This window comes from Sorghum bicolor, chromosome 6 (assembly GCF_000003195.3).
Source record: "Sorghum bicolor cultivar BTx623 chromosome 6, Sorghum_bicolor_NCBIv3, whole genome shotgun sequence".
Taxonomy (NCBI): Eukaryota; Viridiplantae; Streptophyta; class Magnoliopsida; order Poales; family Poaceae; genus Sorghum; species Sorghum bicolor.
The window spans coordinates 40304845-40317880 of NC_012875.2; the positions used below are offsets into that span (position 1 = coordinate 40304845).

General features: G+C 41.5%; 1 protein-coding gene across 1 annotated transcript; it reads left to right on the forward strand.

The window, feature by feature from the left end:
* LOC8070845 (two-component response regulator-like PRR37) lies at positions 263 to 11958 on the forward strand. The gene is given in 10 exon segments (XM_021464069.1): positions 263 to 407; positions 784 to 863; positions 1115 to 1561; positions 7267 to 7428; positions 7546 to 7679; positions 7845 to 8009; positions 9573 to 9711; positions 9835 to 10252; positions 10335 to 11166; positions 11388 to 11958. Coding segments are annotated over 8 exon segments (2280 nt in total). The 5' UTR covers positions 263 to 407; positions 784 to 863; positions 1115 to 1245; the 3' UTR covers positions 11502 to 11958.

The window sequence follows — 13036 nt, forward strand, 5'->3', positions numbered from 1 at the left end:
GGACCATACATTATATTCTAACAGTTTGATCGAGTCGAGCTTTAGTTCACTTTAATTTGTTGCTCTACGATCGGTTGTTGGGATCTTGGACCAAGAGGAGAGACCAGGAGCGCAGATTTTGATTTGATTTCATCGGATCTCTCTCAGATCAGCGAGCCACCAGCAACGACCTCCTTTTGCTCCACGTCATCTGCCACGTCCCCACCCCGACCCCTGTATATTTAGTATATATACTATATCTCTCTTCCTTCCCTCCGCCGCTGCTACCCGTCTTGTCTTCCCTGCGGCTAGCTCATCGTCTCCCCTCCCCACAACGGACAAGATCATCGTCCCATCTCCGGCCGGCCGCCATTTTTCACCTTCTCCCCTTTGCTTCCTAACTCAGCCATCTGCATGCCCTAACTAAGGTAAAACTCCTTCGATAAAATAGCCAGCCGCCACGTACGTGCTTGCTTGCTAGCTGCTACAGAAGTGCTGGCGGTGGCGATGTATATATATGCCATAATGCCGAGCCAATTTCACCTCCTATTTTAGAATATTTATTTATTTATTTACTTAGGAGTATTTATTTATTTACTTACTTATTATATTGCCCACGGAACGAGTGTGGTTGGAAATTAAATTGGCTGCATCCTACATTTTTACATTACATGCACATACGGCACAGGCAGGTACTGCTGCCTAGTTAGCTATGAAACATGCATTGGCTTCATTATTCTGCTCTAACGGTACAAATGGATTCCTGGTTTCTTAAGCTTGCTTGCTCTTTTTGCCTTTTCGCAGGCCAGGCAACCACCAACCTCCACTTCCTCCATCCATCCATTTGCTGCTGATTCACCACCTAGCAGCAGCTACACAGACAGGTATTTTCTTCCCGGCCGGCCGGCGTCTCTCTACTCTCCTGCCTCCCATTCATTCTTCAGAGAGGGCACAATTATTAATTTTCCAGAGGGCATGATTTAATGTCAATATCTCAAAATGATGCTACCCTCTTTCTCCCAGAGGGACAGAGATTTGATCCTTTAGTTGTTTTAGCTAGGACAATTCTTATTAGATTTGTTTTATCTTCCTACCTAGCTATATATAGCTATTCGTTTTGTCATTCACTTTGCAGCAATCACACTGACGAGGTGCCCTTGAAGGCAAACAAGGAGTAATATGCGCCCCAGTGTCTATTCACTAACCAACGACTTGCCTCGAATCAATCCCACCACTTTCGTCTACCTCTTCGAGTCAGGCTGAGATATGCGAGGTGTCTGTAGTCAGCAACTGGCCACCGTGGACGGGCCTTCCCTCAGAGATGCCACCAGGATGATGCTTCGGAATAACAACAATAATCTGAGGAGCAATGGCCCATCAGATGGCTTGCTCAGCAGGCCAACCCCTGCAGTACTCCAGGATGATGACGATGGTGGTGATGATGATACGGAAAACCAGCAGCAGGAGGCGGTCTACTGGGAGCGCTTCCTCCAGAAGAAGACCATCAACGTCTTGCTCGTGGAGAGTGACGACTGCACTAGGCGGGTCGTCAGTGCCCTTCTTCGTCACTGCATGTACCAAGGTTTGTTCATCCTTAGATTCACACACACATCTTAATGCAGATTCGCTTTGAGATGTGTGCTACACTTCTCAATGCGAATCCAGTAGTAGAGGGAGTGGGAGCACATGCCCTCAAGGGCAAAAATAACTTTACCCCCTCCTCTGCTTTGTTACTTCAAAACTGCTTTGTCTTTGTCTAGCGTATGCCTGCGCTGCTAATATTACCATGTACTACGTACTCATGGATTCAAATCTACGGCCCCTACTTTTGACCCAGAAGTTTTATTTCACGAATGGATTAAACCAAACAAAATTCCTTGGTAATCATTTTTTTTCATGTTTTGGTTCACGCATATGTTTTGACTCCACTTGAGAGCGCCCCCACCTGTGTACCTATGTAAGAAACCATCTTTATGCAGTAGGGCCATCAGATGCCCCCTGTGCCTCTACATTCTTTCCTTGCCCACTTCCTCTTCGATTCAATGGCCCAGATCCTACTTACAACGAAACCTTAAATTTATACCCTTTCTCTTCTTTCTCTCTAATTAATAAGCCACCTCTGACACGTAGTTCGTCGAGATTAGTGAGACATTGATGTGAGTGGCGGACAAGCTGAGCTAATATACCTGCCGAAGAGATCTAGTTTTTGCTTGGGTCACCAACACCACTATAAAAATGATTTTGTGAGGTGGTCCCAAACATTAATCGAGGCGGTCATAAAATATAACCGCCTTATAAAATACCAACGATTAACGAAGGCAGTTGTTTTCATTTACAGAGGCGGTCATAATTAACCGTCTCGCAAAATCAATTTACGGAGGTGAATATTTTATTTAGTGCCTCCATAAATCGATTTATGTAGGTGGTCGTAAAATAACCACCTCCTAAAGTCGATTCACGAAGTGGGTCTTTCTGAAAATAAAGGCCATTTTAGGAGACAGACCTTTCCAAAAATAAGGCTGGAGGCCATATATATATATATATATATAATTCCTTTCTACACGTACTTGTAGTTACTCTCATCTTTAATAAATCATATTGTGTATGTATTCATACTTGTTTATCAGTTTGAGTATATTTATATACTCATATTAAGATACTCTAGATCTTACCACACAAAAAAATTTCAAAGGAATTTATATTTTTAATATATTAGTAAAATGCCACTACTATAGTATATACAATAAGTATAACCACATACTCTATGTATGCATGCATACTTAGCATACATATCACCCTAGATGGCCTAGTATGAGACATGGGTTTTGGGTCCTCATCCCCACTTCTCTCTCTTGTCTCTCACACCCGGCACCTTCTCTCCCGTCTCTCACACCTAGCTATCTGAGTTAGGGTTTGGTGGTGCCTCTCTATTTTCTCTCCCTCTTACTCTTTGGTATGGCTTATGGCACCCAGCTATGGAGGCTGTTTGCACCCAGCAGTGGAGGCCACTTGCACCTGGCGGTGGCATTGATCTGTGTCCTCTTGCTTCGATCTGCTTCACAGCGATGGAGGGCTACGCTCCTCGGAGTCGATCTATGTGCCATGAGCTTTGACCCTCCCCTCCGTTGCTCACAGATCCGGTGGCCAGAGGCCGAATTTAGCATCGAGCGTTTAGATCTCGGCTATGCGTGTAGTGTGTGTCTAGATTTGGCGGCAAGAGGATAGATCTAGATGCGGGGTGTGGCGGCGGGCGACCCGATCCAGTGGCAGGCTGCCCGATCCTAGTGGTGGGAGTCCAGATCTAGTGGTGGGCGGCCATATCCCACTGATGTGCATGGTCCAACGAGGATGCAAGCACCGGCAAGCAGCTGCGTAGTGGTGGCGCATGGATGGGCTCACTCGGCCCTTGGATTGTCTCGATGTGTTCATCAATATGTTTTCTCTTTTTGTTTCTTCTCATTGATTAACTAAGGTGGGCAAAGTGTTCTCCTCCATGGTCTACGGGCGGTTGCTTTGCCTGCCTCTAAGAACCCAAAATGCCTGCTCCTTCACAAAGATTGTTGTAGTAGTGCAAGGGATGAAATGGAGGATGTTGCATTTGTGAAGTATGATGCATTAACACCTATATGGGCGACAATGAGTGTGTCGAGCAATGCACAGGGCCATGCACATATGTGGGATGAGATCATACGTACGCTAGATGAGTGTCTTTATTGTTGTGGGCTAGAAGTTAGACAGGTTGGTAATGCAGGGGCATTCCCCATCTTCTCGTTATAGGATTGAGGGTGATAAATTGACCTATGCAACCTGATGAATAGATGGCACATGTACGCGATGAGATCATGCTCCACCTATGATAAATGGTTTTAACCAACCACACATAATAGATCAGTGTCTACCTAAAGTACACAAAAGGTAGAGACAAGCTCTTGCATATCACAGGACACACAAAAATAAGTGGAAGAGAAAAATCCCAATCCTCATGTGGTCCGCTATGGCATAACCCTAAGGACAAGAGCACTTGGCTTCTCTATATTTTCTGAGTTCAATTCATGGTTTGGATTTGTAGCAAGTCTACAAGTGCTATTTACACTACAGACATCCCTCCTAGATGGGGCTGATGTCCCTTTAACTTGGCCCATCCTAAAACTCATGGTCCTAGATCATACTTGACCAAAAAATGCATAAATCATTCCACATAGTTCCAATCGATGTCCCATTTATTTGCATATGAATGTAGACTTTAGAAGCTTTTCATCCATATATAACACATGGGCTGGAAACATCAACATTGGTGTAGTTTCATCATGAACTTGGAAGTCAAAATCTGCACATAAACATGTCAGTTCTAGCTTGCTCCTTTCGTGTAGCCTACTCATCCATGACCTATTCTTCAAACCCGAGGAAATGTAATGCACCTCCATTAGGTAGTACATGATTATTAGTAAAAACATGCTCACACATTAAGGAGTGTATTCACCTCATGTTGTGTCGATGTATTCTTGCTCGAGTCATTATTGGCCCCTTGTTGATAATTTCATCTTGTTCTTGAGGGCCATGATCTTGTTCAACATTGGTTAGTGGAGTGCTATTGGGGATGTCCTCATCATACTCCCCTTCTTGAGAAGGAGTCAAGTTTGACTTTGAATCTTTAAGGCCAAAGAAAAGAGACAAATAAGTAACATTGAATGTGTTGTTCCACCACCATGGGAGGGGGCATCACTTTAGGGGGACATGGGTGCTTATTGTTGGAGAACAGTGGGGCGACTAAAATGAGCAGTTAGTGCTCAACATCTAGAGAGGACAGAATACTCTAAGTAGTACATGTTAGGAAGTCAATAGAGGATATGTGGTAGTCAAGGTGAAACATGAATCATTGCAGGCGTGTGATTTGGTGGGATATGATAATGTGCCGATAGACTATGTAGAGCCAGTTGTATGCCTATTGAGAAGATGGGTATTCTATAAGAACACATGTAGTGGAGCAAAGAACAAGTTTATTTAGGTCATGAGGAGCTAGTAAATGGCAGCCTGTCGAGAATGAATGTAGCAGGATGATGGAGGATGTCAAGAATGAATGTAAGAAGGATGATTGAAGTGGTGGTGCTACATAGGATGAGATGAAGAGGCTGACATTGGCTGCAAGGGTGGCAACTATTGGGAAGGTGTAAAGACCATTGGCACTATTCAAGTGAAGAATTACGTGCCTAGTTTGGAAGTCCTTAACAAAAAATCCAGGTGTCAAATTCGATTGAACAACTAGTCTTGGGTGAACTGACAAACCAAACGGAAGTTACAAATAAATCATAGTTATAAATAAGTGATGGTATTACAAGAATATTGAGCAATATGAAATTTAATTATGGTGTGGTAAGAATGAAATTACCTCATGAAGAAACAATAAAGCTACTGACATTGCCTATTGTGATGAAGGAATGGGTAGGGGGAAGGCGAAAGAGTAGTATACCATATGTAGACAACTCTGTGGGTGATGCACTAGAATCCATCATTAAAAACCTAGAAGTCTAGAGGGTCTTATCATTAAGGCTCAAAATTATTTCCGCCTGACACCAAACCAACACTTGCTGCTATTGTGACGTGGAAGCCTACATCATTGAGATGTATATGAACGATTATGTTATGTGGGCCTAGAGATATGGACCTAGATGGACAAAGCTTGGAGGGCATCTAGGTGATGTGTGTAGGTGCGCGTGCAAAGTAGATGTACTCATGTGGATGGATGTGCTATCCAAGGTTGGCAGAAGGCACATGCATGGAAACAACATGTTGATAATGAAAACAATTAAGGAGACTGATGCATGAGTGGTGGCATATGCACACAAGGGAATTGTGGCATGGAGGTCGGTGGTCATGGTTGTATGTAGGAACCGTAGTGTGATCATTAGTCATCTAACTTAGTGTAGAATGATGCTCTAGGATTAGTAGATGGGATATGAAGCAAGAGAACTAGGGTATAAAGATAGAGAGAGATTAGGAAAACACTATACACCTTTTGTTGGCAGAGTAACCTTCATATATATAGCCAATGTGGTTTGTTATACAAGATACAATACATGCAATGTTAGCATCGCTAAACATCTCTAATACTCTTCACCGTTGTGCCCTAAACTATCCTTAAAAAAACCAACCCATCATGCTTGGGGACTAAGGCGAAGAGACTCACACTATATAATACTTTTCTTCCTAGTTATGTATGTGTTCTAGAGGTTCATCAGGAAAAGAAGCTCTAAGTGCATCCTAAGCCTGCTTGGTCAACTGCTGATGCATCATTAGTGCTCACTTTATGCCATTGACGCTATTCTCTTCATCCCATCCAATGGGCAAGACCTCAACACAACCATCCCTATTTGTTAGTCCCCATGGTTTACACACCAATCTCCAAAAGAATGCAATTGTGCCCATAAGTTATTAAAAAACTCGACCTGTAGCAGAAAGACTGCCCCCCATAGTATTGCACTAAGAAGAAGCTTCTCGTGGCAGGCTGAGAAAGACACCAAAGGCTAGATGCCCTACACATGCTACCGAGTGTGCATAAGGACACATTCCTATGGCCATGTGTATATCATTAAAATTGATTCAGATGGTTACATGTATAATTTAGTACCATAATAGATGGTAAATTCATCTCCATAGGGAGTTGAGCCTAGGACCTGGGTGCTATAAAGGTTGCTATACCCATTAGGCTACAAACCCTTTCGCCCTATAAGTTGTTGAGAATAGCTGGAAAGTCATCAAGTAACTTGTCATTTAGCCATAGATAAGGTAGCAACTTCTTTGAGCTATCAATAATGGAGGAATCTTTCTACAACCATAGGTTTGGCTACCATAGTTCGGTGAATGCAATCATGTGACACCCACAAAGTTGATGAAGTGGTTGGGACCACAAGTGGTAAGTTTGACCTTTGTTCATCCTACATCGTGGGGGCAATAAAACATCAACTGATACTTTGTAGTTGGCCCATCTCATGTTATAATATTGTTTAAAATAACTATGGTATAACCCTTTTCATGATACCCCTTCAGCCTTCACGTGTATTCTTTACAAATTAAGGCCCTTTCCTAGCATTGTTTATATGATGGATCATCTCCCAAGGTGTTTATTACCTGTTGAAATGTTGCTAGATTTAAGATTTCCTTTATTCGACTTTCTTGTTTTGAGCAAGATAATTACAGTTAACGAAAACCTTACATATGTAACATTTTTTAGATGTCCTTGACCAATTGTTGTTCTTTAAAAAACTGAGTTAAGCTAGCCAACTTTTTCAGTTATCTCTGCTGAAAATGGCCAGCAAGCATGGAATTATCTTGAAGATAAGCAGAACAACATAGATATTGTTTTGATTGAGGTTTTTATGCCCGGTGTGTCTGGAATTTCTCTGCTGAGTAGGATCATGAGCCACAATATTTGCAAGAATATTCCAGTGATTAGTAAGTAACTTTCCTCAACTCTATAGTGTATTTTTTTTATCATGATCAGAATGTTGTTTTCATCATTTATTTAGTTCCAATGCTTTTAGCTGCTACACTGATGTGGTTCATGTGCAGTGATGTCTTCGAATGATGCTAGGAATACAGTCTTTAAATGTTTGTCGAAAGGTGCTGTTGACTTTTTAGTCAATCCTATACGTAAGAATGAACTTAAGAATCTTTGGCAGCATGTATGGAGACGGTGTCACAGCGTAAGTTGTTGATGGTCTGGTTTGCATATTATATTTTGTTGAAAATTATCAAGTGATAAATAGTGTTTTGATTTGAAGGTTTATTCTAATTATTTGACTTTATTATGGTTCTTTGGATAAATTTGTGTAATTACTCTAACAAGAGTTTATTTGTTTGGAACTCAGTCAAGTGGTAGTGGAAGTGAAAGTGGCATTCAGACGCAGAAGTGTGGCAAATCAAAAGGTGGAAAAGAATCTGGTAATAATAGTGGTAGCAATGACAGTCACGACAACGAAGCAGACATGGGACTTAATGCAAGGGATGACAGTGATAATGGCAGTGGCACTCAAGTACGGATTTTGATGCTTTTTACTTCTCTAAATCTTATTTACTAGCTGTTATCATGTTGTTCATGGTATGAACATAGTAACACTTAGAATACAAGAAATTATTTTGGTGCAACTGTCTATAATCACCAAATGGAATCTATTAGTGGTCAATCCACATAGCAGCTAAATTTAATTTTTATTTATAACCACATAATTAGACATTGTATTCATGTCACTACTAAATGGTGATTTCATATGGATAGCGATTTCTATATATGCTAGAAGCATCGTATTCCTGGTTGAAATAAATGAGTAAATTACTCTAGGTCTGCAGTGAATTCTAAAAGTTTGCACATGATTTGAACTTCTGCGAACATTTTGTATCTTAGAAGTGATATATACAGTAACTTTTAAACACAATGGAAAAATGTATTAAACTTATCATTTTGAATCATCTTTTTCTTAAACTTATCATTTTCAATAAACCTTTGCTCCTTTTGTAAATTTCTTTTGAACATGTGTTGAATTTTAATATAAATGTAGTTTCTCGTATGTACCACTCTATATTACTGATATAATAGCATAATCATTACTATATTTACAAAATAAACTAAGGGCAGCAACAGATTTTTGTTTTGCATATTATACCTGTAATCAACCACTAGACATAACCTGAAATAACAAGCAAATATGAGGTTTTTCCTAACAAATAATAACTAGGTGGACTAACCTTTAATAATTTTATACCATTAGTCCATTACCACATAAGCAGGAAAAAGTTACATAGGCAAGACAGAGCATGGTAACGTTTGAAAGATGACAGATCATTGTGGTGCGTGTGTATTACTTATGAAGCAAAAGAAGTGCACAAATTCAAATTTTGTAGTCTTGGAAACATAAAGCTATATGGTTATTTGTCAAACCTTGAAAGCACATGTAAGTATTAGGATAAACTATGATGTTTTCATGTTGACTTGATTTAAACAATCTAGTGAGGTTGGGTGGTATTCCGAGAATAGTGTACATTTTTGTGAGGTGAAAATACTGAAGCATTTGAATTGTCAAGCGCTAGCAGGTCAGGATGCGCATATCTGCATGATAAAACAAAGTATTGTGGACTATTTTTTGGTGACGGCTACCTGTGTAAAAGCAATATTGACCCATACCTGAATTGATAAAACATGCATGGAATGCCGTACGAGAACATATGAATTCATGATTTAAATCATATTATTTTCATTAAAGGGTTATGAGCAGAGTGAGCTTCTACTCTTTCTATATATAATTGGTGGCGAACCAATTTTTTCTTTCTTTTTAATTTGTTACTGAGCTATGTATCATTTATTTTTGCATTGAGCCATTCCTGTATATGGTTTCTGGCTTTCTGTGCTAAGCTATCTCACTGATTGGTGCAGTCTAAGCCCATGTAGCTCTGAAAGATCCCAGTGGTAAAGTGGCAACATACACAATGTCCCTAACTAAATTGTTTGACAATAGCAGCGCAACAATAGAGTAGCTATATTAAAATTAAAAAGCAGGCATTTTAACTTGCTTGTTCCCTCATTAATCTGTTACAAGGCGCAGAGCTCATGGACTAAGTGTGCTGTGGAGATGGACAGCCCACAGGCAATGTCTCTGGATCAGTTAGCCGATTCACCTGATAGCACTTGTGCGTAAGTAATCCACCCAAAGTCAGAGATATGTAGCAACAGACGGCTACCAGGTACGAGCAACAGAAACTGCATGAAGCAAAAATACACTAATGGTACTGATTCACTAATGCAAATAAATATAATTAAACTCCTTGGATTTTTTATTTCTTATTAAGTTTGGTGGTTGATTCCAGACGACTTCAAGGAAAAGGACTTGGAGATAGGTGGCCCTGGAAATTTATATATAGATCACCAATCTTCCCCAAATGAGAGGCCTATCAAAGCAACAGATGGACGTTGTGAGTACCCACCAAAAAACAATTCGAAGGAGTCAATGATGCAAAATCTAGAGGACCCAACTGTTCGAGCTGCTGATCTAATTGGTTCAATGGCCAAAAACATGGATACCCAGGAGGCAGCGAGAGCTGCAGATACCCCTAATCTCCCTTCCAAAGTGCCAGAAGGGAAAGATAAGAACAAGCATGACAAAATTTTGCCATCACTTGAGTTGAGTTTGAAGAGGTCGAGATCATGTGGATATGGTGCCAATACAGTCAAAGCTGATGAACAACAGAATGTATTAAGACAGTCAAATCTCTCAGCTTTTACAAGGTGCAAAACATAATATCAGTGTCATTAGTGAGTTATGAAAGCAATAGTACGTTGCGTACTAACTGTTACTTTTTATTGCAAGGTACCATACATCTACGGCTTCCAATCAAGGTGGGACTGGATTAGTAGGGAGCTGTTCGCCACATGACAACAGCTCAGAGGCTATGAAAACAGATTCTACTTACAACATGAAGTCAAATTCAGATGCTGCTCCAATAAAACAAGGCTCCAACGGAAGTAGCAATAACAATGACATGGGTTCCACTACAAAGAATGTTGTGACAAAGCCCACTACAAATAATAAGGACAGGGTAATGTTGCCCTCATCAGCTATTAATAAGGCTAATGGACACACATCAGCATTCCACCCTGTGCAGCATTGGACGATGGTTCCAGCTAATGCAGCAGGAGGGACAGCGAAGGCTGATGAAGTGGCCAACATTGCAGGTTACCCTTCAGGTGACATGCAGTGTAACCTGATGCAATGGTACCCTCGTCCAACCCTTCATTACGTCCAGTTTGATGGTGCACGGGAGAATGGTGGATCGGGAGCCCTGGAATGTGGTTCCTCCAACGTATTTGATCCTCCAGTTGAAGGTCAAGCTACTAACTATGGTGTGAACAGGAGCAACTCAGGCAGTAACAATGCAACCAAGGGGCAGAATGGAAGTAATACAGTTGGTGCAAGCATGGCTGGTCCAAATGCAAATGCAAATGGTAATGCTGGACGAACAAACATGGAGATTGCTAATGAGGTCATCGACAAAAGTGGACATGCAGGAGGTGGCAATGGGAGTGGCAGTGGCAGTGGCAATGACACATATGTCAAACGGCTTGCAGCGGGCTTGACACCACGACAAGCACAACTAAAGAAATATAGAGAGAAAAAGAAAGATCGAAACTTTGGGAAAAAGGTAGCCTGTTTTCAATTGCATGTTTGTGGTTCAGGCTATGATTTAAAACCTTTTCATGTCCAAATCACCTGAACCATCAAAATATCGCGTCATAAAAGTAATAAGCTATAAAAAAAGGAATGCATATATTTGTTTTTCTTGGTTTTTATATGATGTGTTTATGTGAAAGCATTATATTGGGCAGGACTGGTTTCTTTCTGATGGCTGTCTGCCATTTTCAGGTGCGGTACCAGAGCAGAAAGAGGCTGGCCGACCAGCGGCCGCGGTTTCGTGGGCAGTTCGTGAAGCAAGCCTTGCAAGATCAGGGCGAACAGGACGGAACTGGAGAGAGATGACCCCTCTCCTAGCTTGAGCTCCGACTCCACCTTCGCCTCTAGCAAGATTGCTTTGGACTCCAAACAGTTGACAATTAGACGGTTGATGATTCTTCCTTGGTTTGTGTGATCCGATACGTTTCATCATTGATTTCTTCATATCTAGGATCTACTACCTAAATTAACCAGGAAAGAATAAACGAGGAACTCCTATATATATATATATAACATACATGCATGTATGCATTCCAAAGCATGTAGAAGAATGTGTGTCTTGACTCTAGATGGGCTGTAATCCTAGGTGGAGTCATGCTCGGTCCTACATGTAACTAAACTACTATTGTGTGCTGTCATGTATGGTTGGATCAACTGTCAGTAGAATTGAACTGAACAGCAGTTGTGTTAGCTTACGGCGGAGTTGCTGCTAGTGCCGTGTGTCAGTTTCAGTCAATATATTATATCGTGGCGTTCCTTGATACGTGTTACACTTTTACTTGGTTATTAACAATTACTCCTTCCATCTCAAAAGTCATTCCAAGAATCTTGATACTGAACGATGTCTACAATTATCTCGACTTTTTTGCGCCCCGAGGTTAAAAAGACCTTCAGTCCCAGCTAGTCACACGCGCGCTAAAGGGTTCTGTCCAACGGCTACCTGACAGGGCTGTCAGGGCAAGCACCCTTTAGTCCCGGCTCGTGTTACGGTCCGGGACTAAAGGGGTCCTCTTAGTCCCGGGACAAGCCACCAGGCAGGTGGCTTGTCCCGGGACTAAGAGGACCTCTTTTAGTCTTTGTTCTTTCTTCAGTCCGGGACTAAAAGCCCACGCTATAAATCACGGTCACTTCTTTTTGGATGAGATTGAGTCCATTCAAATTTCAGTGAGCTGTTCTTGCTTGTTCTTGCTCTTGCCATTGCTAGTTCTTGCTTGTTCTTGGTTGTTCTTCATCTCCAGCGCGCATTGGTGATCATCTTTGACGCTGCCATCATTTCTCTCGGTCTTAGGGGTAACTAACCTCATCCTTCGTTGTCATTTTCATGTTGTTTTTATCTTTATGATATCGCCGTCATTTTTTGAGCTCAAATTCAGTGGTTATAGTTTGAATCGACGTCACCGGCGCCCATTGGTGATCTTCTTCGACTTCGCCATCGACTCTTCGTGTTTATAGGTAATTAGCTATATCCTCTAATGTTAAAAAAATCTCAAATAATTAATTATTACATAATATCTTTACAACCCACTGTCAAGTAGGCACAATAGTGAACCACTTTTTGACATGTCATTACAATCCTTTTAATAATCACCTCACATGTCCTCAATTTCGGCGCCATTGTTGATGTTGAGCAGCAGGAAAGCGCCAGCAGGAGAAACAGCGAGCTCTTTTGTAGCGTCATCGTGATGGCCTCGAGGTAGGTGATAGAGGAGACCTCGTGGGCGTGCTCGTCCATGACGTGCTCCTATAGACCCATGCTCATGCCGCGGTAGCTGCAGCCGTCGTCGATGCCCCGTCGATGGCTGCAGCTACCGGGGCATGAGCGTGGGTCTGTACGAGCACGT